General features: G+C 44.2%; 1 protein-coding gene across 2 annotated transcripts in view; it reads right to left on the bottom strand.

Annotated features, from left to right (window-relative positions):
• The window catches only part of LOC106612817 (calcium-binding protein 8), a 68831-nt gene that overhangs the window by 25264 nt on the left and 24192 nt on the right, over positions 1–19375 (bottom strand). For both annotated transcript variants that reach the window (XM_014214341.3, XM_014214339.3), the window contains exon 4: positions 17980–18092. In XM_014214341.3, coding sequence (XP_014069816.1) covers positions 17980–18092 — 113 coding nt within the window. The remainder of the gene's footprint in view (positions 1–17979; positions 18093–19375) is intronic.

Below are 19375 nucleotides of genomic sequence, written 5' to 3'. Positions count from 1 at the left end.
TCAGTCTCCTCAGGACTTTGAATGGCCCCACAAACCGCAGGCCCAGCTTCCGGCAGGGCAGGCGGAGGGGCAGGTTTCGGGTCGAAAGCCAGACCGGGTCCCCCGGTGCGAACACCGGGGCCTCACTGCCCATTGCAGGTGCACATGAGCGGCGTCCCAGGTCTCCTCCGAGCGCTTAAACCATTCGTCCACCACAGGAGCCTCGATCTGGCTCTGATGCCAAGGTGCCAGAACCGGCTGACACCCCAGTACGCACTGGAAGGGGGAAAGGTTTGTGGAGGAGTGGCGGAGCGCGTTTTGGGCCATTTCTGCCCAGGGGATGAACGCCGCCAACTCCCCCGGCCAGTCCTGGCAATAAGACCGCAGAAACCTACCCACATCCTGGTTTACTCTCTCCACCTGCCCATTACTCTCGGGGTGAAAGCCCTCCAGACCCTTGACGTGAACTGGGGACCTCGATCAGACACTATATCCTCAGGCACCCCGTAGTGCCGGAAGACGTGTGTAAACACGGCCTCCGCAGTCTGTAGGGCCATAGGGAGACCGGGCAAAGGAAGGAGACGGCAGGACTTAGAGAACCGATCCACAAAGACCAGGATCGTGGTGTTGCCCTGTGAGGGAGGAAGATCCGTGACAAATTCCAATGATAGGTGCGACCACGGCCGTTGTGGAACGGGTAAGGGCTGTAACTTCCCTCTGGGCAGGTGCCTAGGGGCCTTGCTCTGGGCGCACACTGAGCAGGAGGAAACATAAACCCTCACGTCCTTGGCCAAGGTGGGCCACCAGTACTTCCCACTAAGACAGCGCACTGTCTGACCGATGCCAGGATGACCAGAGGAGGGTGACGTGTGGGCCCAATAGATCAAACGGTCGCGGACAGCAGATGGAACATACATATGCTCAGCTGGACACTGGGGGGGAGTGGGCTCTGTACGTAACGATGTCCGCGTCCAGCTCCCACACCACCGGTGCCACCAGGCAAGAGGCCGGAAGTATGGGAGTGTGATCTATGGACCGCTCCTCTGTGTCATACAACCGGGACAGTGCGTCTGTCTTAGCGTTCTGGGAACCTGGCAAGGTGAAAACAAAACGGGTAAAGAACATGGCCCACCTTGCCTGGTGGAGGTTCAGTCTCCTCGCTGCCCGGATGTACTCCAGATTGCGGTGGTCAGTCCAGATGAGAAAAGGGTTTTTAGCCCCCTCAAGCCAATGTCTCCACGCCTTCAGAGCCTTGACAACAGCCAACAGCTCCCGGTCCCCCACATCATAGTTTGGCTCCACCGGCTGAGCTTCTTCAAAAGGAAAGCACAGGGGTGGAGCTTTGGTGGCGTACAGGAGCGCTGAGAGAGCACGGCTCCTATCCCAGCGTCCACCTCCACTATGAATGCCAAAGAGGGATCCAGATGAGCCAGCACGGGAGCCGAGGTAAACAGAGCCCTCAGGTGACCAAAAGCCCTGTCCGCCTCAGCCGACCACTGCAGTCGCACCGGTCCTCCCTTCAGCAGTGAGGTAATGGGAGCCGCTGCCTGACCAAAGCCGCAGGATAAACCACCGGTAGTAGTTGGCAAACCGCTGCATTTCCTTTACCGTGGTGGGAGTCTGCCAATTACGCACGGCTGAAATGCGGTCATTCTCCATCTCCACCCCTGACGTGGAAATGCGGTACCCTAGGAAGGAGACGGACTGTTGGAAGAACAGACATTTCTCAGCCTTGACGTACAGGTCATGCTCCAACAGTCGACCAAGCACCCTGCGCACCAGGGACACATGCTCAGCGTGTGTAGCGGAGTATATCAGAATGTCGTCAATATACACCACTACACCCTGCCCATGCAGGTCCCGGAAAATCTTGTCTACAAATGTCTGAAAGACTGATGGAGCATTCATCAACCCGTAAGGCATGACGAGGTACTCATAGTGGCCTGAGGTGGTACTAAATGCCGTCTTCCACTCGTCCCCCTCCCGGATACGCACCAGGTTGTAAGCGCTCCTGAGATCCAATTTTGTGAAGAAGTGCATTCCGTGCATTGACTCTATCGCACTGATATGAGAGGCAGCGGGTAGCTGTACCTCACAGTGATTTGGTTGATACCTCGATAATCAATGCACGGGCGCAGACCTCCATCCTTCTTCTTCACAAAAAAGAAACTCGAGGAGGCAGGTGAAGTGGAGGGCCGAATGTACCCCTGCCCCAGGGATTCGGAGACATATGTTTCCATAGCCACCGTCTCCTCCTGTGACAGGGGATACATGTGACTCCTGGGAAATGCTGCGTCTACCAGGAGATTTATCGCACAATCCCCCCGTCGATGAGGTGGTAATTGAGTCGCCTTCTTCTTACAGAAAGCGAGAGCCAAATCGGCATATTCAGAGGGTGGAGACCTGGTCTGGACTTTCCACCGTAGTAGCACCGATAGAAACCCCTAAACACCTCCCCGAGCACTTTCATGACCACCCCTTGAGAGCCCTCTGTTACCACGAAATAGTGGGGTCATGACAGGCCAACCAGGGTAAGCCCAGCACCATAGGAAACGCAGGAGAATCAATAAGGAAAAGACTAATTCTCTCCTTGTGACCCTCCTGCGTAACCATGCCCAGTGGAGCGGTGGCCTCCCTAATTTCCTCTGACCCTAATGGTCGACTATCTAGGGCGTGCACAGGGAAGGGCATATCCACAGGAACAATGGGGATCCCTAAACTATGGGCAAATGCTCTATCAATAAAATTCCCACCTGCGCCTGAATCTACGAGCGCCTCATGCTGGGAATGCGGGGAAAACTCAGGAAAATGTATAAGCAAAAACATGTGAGCAACAGGGGGCTCTGAGTGAGCCAGGTGCCGACTCACCTGGGGTGACACGAGAGTGCCCTGCCTTCTGCGGCCACAGATGGTACAGGGAACGGCCCCTCCTCCGGTTGCCCTAAGTGCAGCACCTCCCAGCTCCATGGACGTCAGAGCGGTGGTGCTGGGGGATGGAACTGACAGGCCCCGATCTGGAAGTCCGCGGGTAGCCAGCAGGTTATCCAGCCGTATGGACAGGTCCACCAGCTGGTCAATCGTAAGAGTGGTGTCCCTGCAGGCCAACTCCCGACGGACGTCCTCACGCAGACTGCACCGGTAGTGATCGATCAGGGCCCTGTCGTTCCATCCCGCGCTGGCGGCCAGGGTCCGGAAGTCCAAGGTGAACTCCTGTGCGCTCCTCGTCCTCAAGTGGAGCAGACGTTCACCTGCCCGAAAGCGGCGGGTGAACTAATTGTCCAACACCGCTTCTCCTTCACCCCATACGCCGTTGTCCCACTCCGGGGCTTTCCCTGAGAGACAGGAGATGAGGGTAGACACGCTCTCACGTCCCGAAGGAGCCGGGTGGACGGTCACCAGGTAGAGTTCCAGCTGGAGTAGGAACCCCTGGCATCCGGCAGCCATCCCATCATACTCCCTCGGGAGCGCGAGCCGAATCCCACTGGGACCGGGTGAAGGAGGGGTGAACTGTGGTGCCTGTTGTAGTGATGCCGGTGGAGGCGCTGGCAGAACTCCTCCTCTCTCCCATCGGTCCATCGTCTGCAGCACGCGATCCATGGCGATGCCGAGACGTTGCAAGATCGTCGCATGCTGCTGGACGCGCTCCTCGACCGCCAAAGGGGTTGTCTGCTTCTGCTGACTCTGATTTTCTGGTGAGTGATTCTGTAAGGTTCTGGGTGTAGCTGGTGCAGAGGAGTCAGGCGCAGGACAGCAGAGATGAGTAACACAATGAACTTTACTAAAAAATTCCAAATACATTAAGTAATACCAAGCCCACAAACATCGGACCGAACTTACAATAAAACAATCACTCACAAAAACCATGGGGAAAACAGAGGGTTAAATAATGAACATGTAATTGGGGAATTGAAACCAGGTGTGTAAAACAAAGGCAAAACAAATGGAAAATGAAAAGTGGATCGGCGATGGCTAGAAGGCCAGTGACGTCGACCGCCGAACGCAGCCCGAACAAGAAGAGGGACCAACTTCGGCGGAAGTCGTGACATTAACACTAGCTGGAACCAAGGGATGAGAGGAGCACATTACACCACCGTTACTGAAAGTGGATTAGACTAATTTAAAGGAGGGTGATTATGGATATGGAAATAATGAGGGGTTGTGTGTGTGTGTGTGCGCATGTATACAGTGGGGAGATTTTGCAGGTTTTCCTACTTACAAAGCATGTAGAGGTCTGTAATTTTTATCATAGGCACACTTCAACTGTGAGAGACGGAATCTAAAACAAAAATCCAGAAAATCACATTGTATGATTTTTAAGAAATTAATTAGCATTTTATTGCATGACATAAGTATTTGATACATCAGAAAAGCAGAACTTAATATTTGGTACAGAAACCTTTGTTTGCAATTACAGAGGTCATACGTTTCCTGTAGTTCTTGACCAGGTTTGCACACACTGCAGCAGGGATTTTGGCCCACTCCTCCATACAGACCTTCTCCAGATCCTTCAGGTTTCGGGGCTGTCGCTGGGCAATACGGACTTTCAGCTCCCTCCAAATATTTTCTATTGGGTTCAGGTCTGGAGACTGGCTAGGACACTCCAGGACCTTGAGATGCTTCTTACGGAGCCACTCCTTAGTTGCCCTGGCTGTGTGTTTCGGGTCGTTGTCATGCTGGAAGACCCAGCCACGACCCATCTTCAATGCTCTTACTGAGGGAAGGAGGTTGTTGGCCAAGATCTCGCGATACATGGCCCCATCCATCCTCCCCTCAATACGGTGCAGTCGTCCTGTCCCCTTTGCAGAAAAGCATCCCCAAAGAATGATGTTTCCACCTCCATGCTTCACGGTTGGGATGGTGTTCTTGGGGTTGTACTCATCCTTCTTCTTCCTCCAAACACGGCGAGTGGAGTTTAGACCAAAAAGCTCAATTTTTGTCTCATCAGACCACATGACCTTCTCCCATTCCTCCTCTGGATCATCCAGATGGTCATTGGCAAACTTCAGACGGGCCTGGACATGCGCTGGCTTGAGCAGGGGGACCTTGCGTGCGCTGCAGGATTTTAATCCATGACGGAGTAGTGTGTTACTAATGGTTTTCTTTGAGACTGTGGTCCCAGCTCTCTTCAGGTCATTGACCAGGTCCTGCCGTGTAGTTCTGGGCTGATCCCTCACCTTCCTCACCCACGAGGTGAGATCTTGCATGGAGCCCCAGACTGAGGGTGATTGACCGTCATCTTGAACTTCTTCCATTTTCTAATAATTGCGCAAATAGTTGTTGCCTTCTCACCAAGCTGCTTGCCTATTGTCCTGTAGCCCATCCCAGCCTTGTGCAGGTCTACAATTTTATCCCTGATGTCCTCACACAGCTCTCTGGTCTTGCCATTGTGGAGAGGTTGGAGTCTGTTTGATTGAGTGTGTGGACAGGTGTCTTATATACAGGTAACGAGTTCAAACAGGTGCAGTTAATACAGGTAATGAGTGGAGAACAGGAGGGCTTCTTAAAGAAAAACTAACAGGTCTGTGAGAGCCGGAATTCTTACTGGTTGGTAGGTGATCAAATACTTATGTCATGCAATAACATGCAAATGAATTACTTAAAAATCATACAATGTGATTTTCTGGATTTTTGTTTTAGATTCCGTCTCTCACAGTTGAAGTGTACCTATGATAAAAATTACAGACCTCTACATGCTTTGTAAGTAGGAAAACAAAATCGGCAGTGTATCAAATACTTGTTCTCCCCACTGTATACAGTATGTGTGTGTGTGTGTGTGTGTGTGTGTGTGTGTGTGTGTGTGTGTGTGTGTGTGTGTGTGTGTGTGTGTGTGTGTGTGTGTGTGTGTGTGTGTGTGTGTGTCGTCGATTAGCTGGCTATGTCTGCTGTGCCGCTGTGTCTCTTCCTTCATTGGTATGCAGAGACACGTCGTTTGACACGGAGGAATATTACTAATATTTTTCTCTCCTCTCTTTTTTCTCTCTCCTTAGGCAGAGCATGTGGGAGGACGCCCCCACAGTGCAGTAACATCCCAGGCGCGGCACCGGCCATGTCATTAACTGTCACAGTGTGTCAGGCATTACTGGAGAGAGAGTTAGAGAGAGGGGGGACTGTGGCGACATCAGGGACTGAATTAACAAATAGGCTTTGTTCCAAATGGCACCCTGTTCTCTGGTCAAAAGTAGTACACTATAGGGAATATGGTGCCATTAGGGACACAACCATAGTCTTGGAGTAGGAGTGTTGATATACTGTAGGATCAGTTTGGACTGTAGATCAGCACTGTCCACTGTCTCGCTCTTTATACCCAAAATCCTATATATTCTCTCTCTTTATACCCAGCATAATTTATACTCTCTCTCGTTATACCCAGCATCCTTTATACTCTCTCTCTTTATACCCAGCATCCTTTATACTCTCTCTCTTTATACCCATAATCCTTTATACTCTCTCTCTTTATACCCAGCATCATTTCACAGATGTATGGTCAGAGATGGTCTAAGGTTGAGATATTGATTTGCTTTGCTCTGATTGTGTTTGACCTAAAGGGAGCCATCTACTCGGATATTGTGCTTAAATAACTAGTGTTGGATCCTAAAGGGTCATAGTTTACTGTTGGCTAACAAACTTTTTTTGAACTTCAAAACCCAAGCTGTATTCTTTCCCCGACCTGTACCTCAGAGACTATCTGTACCTCAGAGACTATATACACCTTACAGACTACTTGGACTGAGTCATCACACATCCAACACACACACACACACACACACACACACACACACACACACACACACACACACACACACACACACACACACACACACACACACACACACACACACACACACACACACACACACACAGTCAACTGTCACGTGTACTTCCACTACCCCGCTCCGGCACTCGACGTCACCGGTTTACTAACCACCAGTCTTGGCAACCCATCATTACGCACACCTGGCTACCCTCATTACACACACCTGCTCCCCATCATGAGGTACACCTGGACTCCATCACTACCCTGATTACTCCCCCTTTATCTAGCACTCCCTAGCATCACTCTTCAGCCAGTATTGGTTCTGTATTCCTGTCCAGAAGCTCTCTTGTTTTGTATAGCGCTATGTTCGTTATTATTAAACTCACCACCTGCACCTGCTTCCTGACTCCCAGCATCATCGTTACATCAATGCTGCTGTTCTATTATACACAGATCTACTGTAATTTGATCACTCTGTCGTCGCAGAGAATTTTCTGCGTAGCAGGAAATGCAAATTGTAGCGCATTCAAGGTTTTACGTTTGTAATTTCCACTTTAAAAATGTCAGATTTGATTTGCCCTAACAAAAAATGGATCAACCCTTTCAAAAATGTCCATTAATTATAATCCACATAATAATTCACATTTCCTGTTGGTGCAGGATTATTTGCCTGCTGTGAGAAGCATGGTCAAATTAAGATAATGCATCTGTACTATTTATTCAAGTGCTCGACCAAAACACTTATTGATATCGATTATTGTACTGCAATGTTGAAGGAGCTAGCACGTAAGCATTTCACTGCAACTTTTATACCTGCTGTAAACTGTGTATGTGACAAAAACAATTCTCTACAGAAACTTTCAATAGGAAATTATATACTTTACAGTATTTTTTAGAGGATGTGTTTACTGATGCACAATATCAGAGCATGTTTTGTAACTTTATCTTCATCTTAGTTGCCCCGAGCAAATAGTTTTATGAGTCTGGTCTTCCTTCCCAAAGGTTGCAGGCTACCTTTAGTACCTTCTTCATGTGAAGAAATAGGGAATAAATTCATGTAATATCGAAAAGGAAAACTCTGAGCTACTGATGTTTAGGTTTTCAAATTATAGTCCAACTGTCACCAGAGAGAATATGGCAGACATGCAGACTAACAAAGAATAGCTGAGGGCACTTGTGGAGTTCTTCTCATAACATGGAAATGAGAAGTCAGAAATATGTATACCATTACTGCCATTCAATTTCCTGTCCATTAGTACATCACTATCAGCGCTGTGAGAGAAGCCTGTTAAATAATGTTCCTTATGTCCTATAACAAATCATAACCCAGAGAAGCAATTATTATTAGTTAATAATTAACTCACCCAGTTAAAATGTCCACTGTGTAACTGATGAGGCCCGGGATATAAAAAAAATATTTCCGTCTCTCTTGGTTTCCCTGTCTCCCTACCTGTCTGTCTGACTCCCTCCCTGCCTATCTCCCTGCCTCCCTCCCTGCCTATCTCCCTCCCTCCCTCCCTCCCTCCCTGTCTGTCTGTCTGTCTGTTTGTCTGTCTGCCTCTCTCTCTCCTCTCTCCTCTTTCTCTCTTCAGAAAAATGATTGTGGTCTATGTATAATTCATCATATTTGATTTGCTTAAAAAAGAGATGCCCCTGCACAAAGGGAAGGAAAATGAAAGATTAACGGAAGTGATTTATTGATGAGAGTAAAATGTATTAGGCTTCAGACAGAGTGCCAGCTAATGCACAACACATTGCACAACACATCTTAAACTGTCTGAATATGGCTGGGATCAGAATAAGAAAACCTAGCTATAGGCCTAGATTAGATACAGCCCAAGATTCTTATTTCAAGGGAAAACAGTTTGTGTCAAAACATCAGCAAATCTAAAAACAATGTATAGTTTCAGAATGTGTTAAAAACCATAATGGATTGTCAGTCCTTGCATCCATAGTTCAATCATAGCTCAATTAATTGGAAAGTGGTACATTTCCCCAGTCTCATCCCTCAGCTTTATAGACATTTGGCTGCAACACAATGGCTGAGGGAAAACAGTTGGTCCTCATATCTGTGCGATAGTGAAACTCACTACACATGAGCACAGTTTACATGATTTGCACAGTTTACAAATCATGTAAACTGTGCTCATGTGTAGTGAGTTTCACTTACTGCCTAGTACACAAGGGTGCAAAACTGTAAACCTCAATGATAAAAACAAAACTGTAAATAAACAACATTAAATAGATTCTACTAATTAGATTTGACATTTCTTATTTAGATGATGTGAAACGAACTAGTTGATGAGGTTCTGAATTTGGAATTGATAGAATCGTAGGATGAATCATCACAGCCAGAGACAATTAAATCAGCAGCTTGAATCTGCTGCTGAGTTCCAGAAAGCTACAGAGAATAATCTCACAACTCCCAAAGTCACATAAAAAAGGAGCATTTTGGTAATTGTTTGTGCGTTTCAGAGATTCGTATCATACAAGGGAAAAAGGAAATGCATTTACTTAGTAAGAGTTTTTAAACTTTCTGAATGTAATAATAAGCATTGTTAAAGACTGGTGTGGAAGAGGATGATGAAGAAGAAGAAGAAGTATGTGAGGTTGTGTGAATAATTAGAAAGGTTCAACCTCTCAATAATGGTCTCACCCCATGCGGTGCTCTGTCAATCCTTCTCTAGGCAGGTCCTAATCAGTCATCTCACCTGGCTGTCAATTATCCCAGCTACAGGGTATTGTTATGTTAGGCACAAGCCAGCCAAAACTTACATTAGTCTTTGCTCAACTTGCCTTCGGAAGAATGTAAAAAAATACAAAATATACTTTACTTCACAGTATCTGGATGTGCAGGACACAGACATTCTGTTTAACATTCAGCCGGTTAGTAAGAGTACTGCTGGCTACCCCTGAGCCCATTTATTAACATCGGACAGATCAGTTAATTTCACCTGTCCCACTGGGCACAGAAAACAATTCAATGTCTATTCCATGTTGGTTTAAAATAATTTAATTGAAATTACATGGAAACAACGTTTATTCAACCAGTGTGTGCCTGTAGGGTGCTCGAAATTATTCAAAACAGGTAGGAGTTTCCAGAATAACGGAAAACTGAAGTCAAGGGCCCACATTTGTAAAGTATCTCAGAGTAGGAGTGCTGTACCCCCTTGTCCATGTAATCTTATTCATTATGACCTAATAGACAAAACAAATCCTAGATCAGCACTCATACTCTGAGAATATTGTTTTAGATGGGCCCTGGAGGTGAGATGATCTGAAACGAGAAGTGTTAAGGTGACATTGTAGGGTAGGCTAATGTAAAATGAACTGTTTCAGGGGTAATACATGTATCTCTTTAAGATTTAAGCATTATTGAAACTTTATGATGCCAAGGTCCGTGAGTTCCTATCTAATCAGAATCTGGCTTGATCTTTATTCAAGGATTATTACCTTTTCAGAACAGCCAAAACTCTGGTGCAAGAGAAAGAGCAACCTTTTACATTTTTAAAAGTAATGAAATGAACTTGTGTATTCCTCTCAAACATGCTGACTCTCTCTCTCTCTCTCTCTCTCTCTCTCTCTCTCTCTCTCTCTCTCTCTCTCTCTCTCTCTCTCTCTCTCTCTCTCAGAATTCAATTGACTAACATAAATGCCTGAAGTTACCCATTAAACATTGATTTAATATTTTAGGATGTATAACAGTCCAGCAAAATGTCATGCCTAAATAATAAGCATATTTTGAGAGAGAGAGAGAGGGCGGGAGAGAGACATTGACTGACTGAGTGTGGGCTGTGAGAATAATGCAATGGTAATGTCTCTTACACAGATTCAGTTCACTGAGGCTGTATGAAAGCAGCTTTTATATACAGCTTTTATAAAGCAGTAGCTCATACAAAGGTTTGGTGATAATGAGTAGAATGGTCTCTAGAGTTAATTAAGGTCTCACATGATATAAAGCCCAGAGAGAAAGGCCAGAATTTGAGATCATTAAAGAGACTGCATATTGTGCATATGTAGCAGATGGGGATCTGTAAAGGTCCAGAGTTTGATTGTCAGAATGAGGTGGATTGGGGGGAAAGAGATACAGCTAAGCAAGCACAGTGACGTCCTTTAAAATGGTCAGCTCAACCACTGGGGTCGTAGTGGAGTACGCTTGGGGAGTGAATGTCGTAGATGAGGATCTGTGAAACTTACAGCATGAAAATGCTGTTATAGAGGCCATTTCCTTAGTTAGTGACAAATATAAACAAATCATTTGTCATTTCTTTGGCATGGTCAGAATAAACTGCCAAGGGCTGGTTGAATGCAGAGGGGAGATGCTGTTGTAGTTTATTTGCGTTTCTGTCTTGCTTCGGTGTACTGGGGTGATGTCGATGTAAATGTGTCAACATATGAGGTGTTGGCAGCTGCATAGGCTATTCTTGTTGAGCGTGGCACCATACTGTTAACATTTTATCCACAACTCTCAGTCCATCGCCGTTGTAATCTACTGGGAAGCCAAAATGTTACCAAACTGGAGATTTAAACAATGATGGAGGATTCTCCAATTCTGGTTTATTGACCCCACCACTTGCCATCGCAGGGCCTACAGAACTAGTTCCCAGCTGCGCCTCACAAAGGGACAGTTTAAAATGTGCCAATTAGGATTATAATTTTGATTACATCATGCGCATAGGCTGTAGTTGTTTTAACGGAATAGCCTGAAATGTTTTTCAGTTCAGATTTACAACACAATGTAGGCATAGAAAGAAGGTTGGCACTGCATCCCTTCAGAGAATAGATTTCTCCAATAACAGAGTATGAGAGACCAGAGGTTGCTGTGTTGAATCACAATAATTTCCTGTCACGAACTCCACAAACTCCTGTCACGAACTCAAATACCTCACATCAAATCAAATCAAATTGTATTTGTCACAATACACATGTTTAGCAGATGTTATTGCGGGTGTAGAGAAATGCTTGTGTTTCTCGCTCCAACATTGCAGTAATATCTAACAATTCATACACACAGTACACACAACCTAAAAGTAAAAGATTGGAATTAAGGAATATATAAATATTAGGATGAGCAATGTCAGAGTGGCATAGACTAAAATACAGTAGAATAGAATATATACATATGAGATGAGTAAAGCAAAAATATGTAAACATTATTAAAGTGACTAGTGTTCCATTATTAAAGTGGCCAGTGATTTCAAGTCTATGTGTATGGGGCAGCAGCCTCTAAGGTGCAGGGTTACGTAACCGGGTGGAAGCCTTCTGCGCCTCCACCTGTTATTTCGGCCTATTGTTTATGAAGTTTTTATTTTATTTTATTTTAATTTTGTTTATAAGTGTTTGTGTCAACACCTGTTTTGTCGCACCTGGACTACTGTTCAGTCGTGTGGTCAGGTGCCACAAAGAGGGACATCGGAATGTAAATGTATACTGAGAGCTAACATTAATAATATGCATGTAAATCTCTCATGGCTCAAAGTGGAAGAGAGATTGACTTCATCACTACTTGTTTTTGTAAGAAGCGTTAACAAGCTGAATGCACAGAGGTGTCTGTTTAAAATACTAGCACACAGCTCGGACACCCATGCATACCCCACAAGACATGCCACCACATACACACATACACATGATAAGAAACGGACTCTACACACGCACACATGGATGTTGTATTGTAAATATGTGATAGTGGAGTAGTGGCCTGTATTGGGTAGTGTTATGAAATGTAATGTCATGTAAAATGTTCAATTGTATATAACTGCCTTAATGTTCCTGGACCCCAGGAAGAGTAGGAAGAGTAGTAATGGGGATCCTTAATAAATACAAATACAAAATAGCCTATAGGCCTTGTGATTTATTTAGTATTTTATTTTATTTGAATGTAACTGTACACACGTGAAATGACTACACGCCAACCTCCAAATACAGAGGTAAAAAGGAGAATGCTTAATTAGTTAATATTAAGGCTGTATGAGAGGTTCTAGACCTACAGTCAGTGTCCAGATTTCAGTTTCTATTTAACCCATCTGAACAGTTGGCTACAGTTCCCTTTACTTGTCATAGGACTAGTTGAAGTCCCTGTCTTGTGACTGTTGAATTTATATAGTGCCTCACAATCACTGCACATAACATAACTGCTAGCATCCTCTTTTACCATTTCAACAAATCTTCCACAAACATGACTTTTCTGTCCCTCCCTTCTCTTTATTTTCAACTCTCCAATTCACAGCTTTTCTCTTATTGCATCAAACTCCGACATTGTCCTTTTTGCCTCTGTGGATCAACCTAAACTTTTCTGTTGTTCCCAAAAGCATTTGGCGATTGGCATGTAAGCTTTTTAGCGTGGGTACAGTTAGGCCCTAAAGCTTACACACTAATGCCAGTTAGCCTAAAATAATTAAAGAAAAACTTCAATGTAGCCTATGTGCACAAAATGTATACATTTATGGATTTTTTAAGGTATTGTTTTCTCTTTATTCATCCTGCCCTCCACCCACCTGCCCTTCATCTACACAATATTTAATGACACTAAACCCGCCTGCAGGGACAGCGTGTTATGAGTCAACCCAGACATCGCTAAGAAACAGAGTAAAGGAGTGATACATAAAGCTCTCATAACGCAAGTTTACTTTGTATCTTTGCTATATTTGTGTGCTGGTCAGAGGCAGGGAGATGAAGAGGGAGAGGGAGAGGGAAAGGAAGATGGAGAGTCATGCCTTTTATGCTCTCAGGAATACTTAAAAGATGGAGACTCTTACTTAAATTAGAGAATATCAAAGTAATGACACTCAAGCCCCAAACCACATGAAAAGCTGATGAGGCGTGACTGTAATTGTGGTATCATTAGAGAAACCCTGTGAATGCGAGAGACAGATGATTAACATCAACACGCACGTGAGACGTTTGCTGTTGTCTAATTACATGCACATATTCACCCCAATGGGATAATTTGGTACATTAAGAACTTCTACAAGAGCAGACATGAGTGAGTAGGTAGGTGAGAGCCATGACAGAATGTTAAATAATTTCTTACTGAACCAACCAACCTCTACAACTGGGAAGGATGTGAGTGTGACATCACCACCCTAACATTAGTAGATTGACTTGTTCTACCCAGCAAATCATAAACTTGAACTTACTCCATTGACTTTAATGTATGACTAAGTTAAAATTCGACTTGAGGAAGTTAGCATTCACTTAGATTGGATGACACAGTATGTCATAGGGTTTTGTAGTCAACTGCAAAAAATAAAGTTGACTGTTTAGCTTTCAGATAACAGAAAAACAGGACACTGGGCTTAAGAACTCCTCTGCCGAGGCACCAGTTGCAGAACCCCTGAAGACCTCTGAAGTCTGAAGTGTCTTAAATAAGTTATCTGCCTTGTGCCTTCTTCAGCCTGCTTCTTAGAGTGACTGAGCTGAAGAGCCTTGTGCTTGCTGACACACGCACACACACACACACACACACACACACACACACACACACACACACACACACACACACACACACACACACACACACAAACACCAGCCTTGTGTCTCTCAGAGAGACTGAGCCGAGAAGCCCTGCGCCTGCTTGGTGACACACATAGCTCCTGATGGAGAAAGACCCTGAAGCAACATGCCACAGAGAATAAATACTTAAAAGCACCGTCCTCATCCTCCATCCTCCCCTCCGAAGCATCAGAGATTTATGAAACGCCAGCAGAAGCATTGACAGCCAGGAACGTTCATAAGGTTACTCTCCTCGTCTCCCGGCTAATGCTTTCAGTGTCACAGAATTGTTGTGCGTCTACCCCGTCATCCTGATTCATGTTTTATGGAACAGGTTGGCTATTCAAATGTATTCAGATTTCACCTCGGATGTGTTCTGCCAAGAGGCACAGTCATAACGCTGTGATGTGCAAGCTTTGCCGGTCTTGTTTGCTGATGGCGTTTATATCACTTTGTTACTTTGTTCTTGTTCATCATAGCTTCTGTCTAGTTTTCTTTCCATCAATCAATCAAATAAATGTATTTTATAAAGCTCTTTTTACATCAACAAAGTGCTTAACAGATATACTAAATACCCACTCTGCACAAACTGGTTGAATCAACGTTGTTTCCAAGTATTTCAACAACAAAAAATGTGTATGATTACGTTGAATGAACATGGAAAACAGATTGGATTTGCAAAAAGTCAACAACATAAAGGACTTTTGGGAATGTATGTGTTTTTTTCACCCAACTTTTAACCTAAATCCAATAACATGTTTCAAATATTTGTTGATTTCATGTTGAATTCACATTAGTTATAAAAATAAAGAGAGTCGCACACTCTCTATGTATGTAAACTCCCAGTAATTTATTGGGTAAATCACCAATGTTTCGGCATCACTGACACTGTATATATATATATATATATATATATATATATATATATATATATATATATAAAGAGAGTTGCATATATATATATATATAGAGAGAGAGAGAGAGAGAGAGTATGCGACTCTTTATTTTTATAGCTTATTTTTTTATTCGCCTTTAGTCAGCACCTCTACATAAAATAATTTTCTCTGCGTGTGCGTCAGCTCATGCTTTTTATTCAAATTCACATAGGTTGACAACTCAATCAAATATAAATCAAAACTGGATGTTGAAATAACGTCTGTGTCCAGCGGGTATAGAGTACTATGTTCATTAAGGTTAAGTGTTTGCACTCTATTTACTGTAACTGAAACACATCAATATGGAATGGAAGTTGGGCTAGTGCCCATATGGTTATTGTTTGCATTTACCAAGAACGATAAGCTGCACTTTTACTCTTTGATTGGCAAAGAACAACAATGCCAGTTGTTTTTTATGCAGTCTTAACTTAGCTTAGGTACCAGTCTCTTCAGCTAAGCCACTCCCTGTACTCCGTGTCATGTGCCAAAGAGACTGGCCTTTCTGCCATTTTCAAATATGAACGTTCTATCATTAATGAGCTTGAGAAGAGCAGAGGATTTTAATTTGTTACTAATGCTATTTGAGGCTCCACATGTTTTCATGCCATGGAAAATATTAACGTTATTTGAAGCAATGAATGAAGTCATAAATTCAGAGCATATTGAACATTGAGATTGGATCATGTTTAGAAAGGTACAAAGTTTTTGTCAAATTAACGTAAGAAGTTGACATTTTTAGCATTTTAGCTAACCCTAACCCTCTTCCTATCCTTTACCTAATTATCCTAACGTGATACATTATTATCCTAACCTGCTACGTAAGTTCTCCTAACCTGCCACTAAAAGTCAATTATGACGTTAATTTGACAAAGGCTGGATCCCATCTAGCCAAGACCTTTGGTAATGACAAGTAGTGGGAAGGAGTGGAATGTTAGCTAAAGAGACTGGTAGTCAGACTAGTTTTAACTACAGGACATACTGGTTCAGTGTTATTCTCTCTAACTCTCTCTTCTCTCAAACGACTTAATTGGATGATTCCTCTGAAGAGGAAATTTTTTTAGAGCCTTGTTGCTTCTCTATAATATCTGCTTAGTGGTCTGGTTAGGAAAACACTTGGGTGAAAATACAGAGTGTTGCAAGTTCAAATCCCAAAGAGTTCCAAAGGGTACTTCTGTTTTTACACCTGCCAACAAACCCCATAATGTCAATGATAAAGATGTAGATGAAGTGAATTAAATTAACCATTTCAATCGCTGTGAAGCAAAGATAATAGAAATGTCTGTTTTTTTGTTAGACTTGCATGCAGAGATATTGAAGTAGAAAAATTGAAAATGTATTCTGTCAAACTCATTCAGAGCGCAGGGAGCTCAATTCAGAAAGAGACCAACTACTACACAGAAAAGGTTTCTGACTCAGAGAGACAAGGTATTGTACTGTAAACAGGAAATTGGGAGGGGGAACCATTGAGCAACAAAAACAGGTGTTACACACATACACTCGTTCATGCCAGTTACATCAGGAAACTGAACATTAAAATGCAAAACTGTAGGCTACAATACATCGACCATGGAGAATGAGGCGGGATTATCAGGATGGAATCACATTAAGATATTATTTTCTGAATAGCAAACAGAGATACTGTATACTGTGTATCATCACAAACAAGATTAGATTATCAAACAATTAAAAATGTGAGTATGAATATGAGGGAACCAATTCCTCGAAAGACACAAGACCAACTCCAACCCTCCTCTTTGGAAGACAACTATAGACACAGGAGTAGCTATAAATCATCTGAGCAACTCCAATTCCCTGATTTCCCCCCACTTCTCAGAAAGATACAACAATTCCAGACAGCCACCCGCTCTGGTCTCCATCCTCCCGCCTCATATCAGCAAGCCAAGGTCAGAGCAGCTCATCTCAGCAAAACAGGGTTGGCACGGAGACCACAGTGTCTGCACCTGCAGCACCAGAGAGCATGTCCTCACAGTGAAAACCAAGAGCTCCTGCTCCCCAGAGACAGACTGGGTCACAGCCATGATAGCATCAGAGAGAGAACCCTGCCAAGTGTGCTCCACAGAGCCAAATGTCCCTCTCTTTCTCTCTCTCCCTCCTGGACTGTTCTCGCTCTCCCCCCTCTCTCTCTCTCCCTGAGTGTGGTTCTCCCTCTCTCTCTCTCTAAGTGTTGTTCTTTCTCTCGCTCTCGTTGTCTTTCTCTCCCTTACACTCTTTCCCTCTTTCATTCATTCGCTTTCACCCCCTACTTCTGTTACTCGCTCGAAACTTCTCACCCTGTCACTTCCACTCACTACTCTGACTCCCTGCGTAGCTATCATCCTCTCCCCCTCCATTTCAGTGCAATAACATCTGGCCAAACGGCGCATGGATTATGTCCTGCCACCATCTCCAAGGCAGGAGGCACTGCCACCAGACAAGACAACATCTGGCCATCAGGAACTACACTCTGCCTCTACACACTGACACACTACACTCTGCCTCTACACACTACACACTGACACACTACACTTTGTCGCTACACACTACACACTACACTCTGTCTCTACACACTGACACACTACACTCTGTCTCTACACACTACACACTACACTCTGCCTCTATACACTACACACTGACACAGTACACTCTGCCTCCACACACTACACTCTACCCCTTCACACTACACACTGAAACAATACACTCTGCCTCTTTGATTTCATTGCCAGCTATTGCACAGCCTGGCCATGACTGCAGCTATTGCAGGCCAGTGCTTGGTAAAGGAAAGGTGATAGAAGATAGAGGTTAAAAGAGAGAAGTCCTTACCTGCCAGAATATACTGTCTATTGTGCTCCCCAGGAAGCCCTCCCTGGTTTCAGACGACAGGAGCTTGGGTCCCAGGATCGTCATGAACTCATCGAAGTCTACCTGCCCGTCTCCTAGACACACAGTATGACATGTCTTATTCACAAAGTTTGATTGCAAATCAGTAAGAAGGACAAGAACTATATGTTAATTTGAGTCTGTGTTCTTTCCATTCTATACCTCTACTCTCTCCTCCCTCTTCTTCCTCATTTCCCTGCAGACGAGGTTATGTGCTGCCCATGCAGGGTAACTCAATCTGCCCCTTCACTCTTCCTCTCCTCCTTCTCCCCTGACAGGGGTGACCTCCTTAAGGCACGCTGGCACTGTCACATTTGATGCCATCGATTGTCCCTCTCTGTGCCCATGCATATGCAGAGTGGCATCCTGCCTCATAACTGGGGACAGTCAGCCAGTGTAGCCAGTGCAGTCAGGGCCCTTGAGCTATCGTGATGGATGGATGAATGGATGGATGGACGGACGGATGGATGTGATTTAAACCATAAACACTTCCTAACAAAAGCAGTTGATGACAGGCATCATGTATTACAAACATTACACCACTATAAAAAGCAAATGGAGCAATTGCAATGCTGAGATCTCGAACAAAGACCACAAGCTCCTAAGCAATCCACCAAGGGCATTCTGCTGAGCTGGATAACAATCTGAGGGATCGTTCTGAAAGTAGAACAGATTATCAGATCAACTCAATGAGTCAATCCATATTTTATAGTGATCAGCTGGACTTTTGCAGCTGCTGCTCAGAGAGAAAGAATCAATGGCCATCCGTGAATGTGTCACGTGTCTCAATTCACACAGCTGCTAGCTTGGCAAAGACATAATAAACACCCTCAAATCCCATTTATCTGGCAATGTTCTTGGCTATGGATGCCTCCTCTGTTTGATCACCCTGGTCTTTTGTGTTGTGTCTACAGACATGAAAATGAGATGAGATTGAAGCAAATTGCTTTGAACAGAACACAAATGTATGTTTTTAAAACATCTCTCACTGTAATAATGGAGACTTAACAGCAACAACAATCCAGCCAACCCTTCTTATCTTGGCTAGCGAGTTTATCTCCTTCTGAAGGAACATCTTCACTCAGTCACAGCGAGTGAAATCAACTGACGATTTCAAAGGCATCGCAGATGAGAAATGGTCCTCCAGTTCTCCCCCTCTACCAAACCAACAGGGACTCATATATTGATTGCTGTCACACCTCAGAATGTACAAACAGTATCTATAACAAATATGACAGATAGGTGATCCTAGATGTTCTAACTTGCCATAGCAGGAGACGAAAGCAATATTTCAAACAAACCTTTAATTTGATAGCAGGTATACTTTAACAGGAGGAGA

This window comes from Salmo salar, chromosome 09 (assembly GCF_965601325.2).
Source record: "Salmo salar chromosome 09, fSalSal1, whole genome shotgun sequence".
In the NCBI taxonomy this organism is placed as follows: Eukaryota; Metazoa; Chordata; class Actinopteri; order Salmoniformes; family Salmonidae; genus Salmo; species Salmo salar.
The sequence above is the reverse complement of the archived record's forward strand: the minus strand, read 5'-3'. Positions and strand labels throughout refer to the sequence as shown.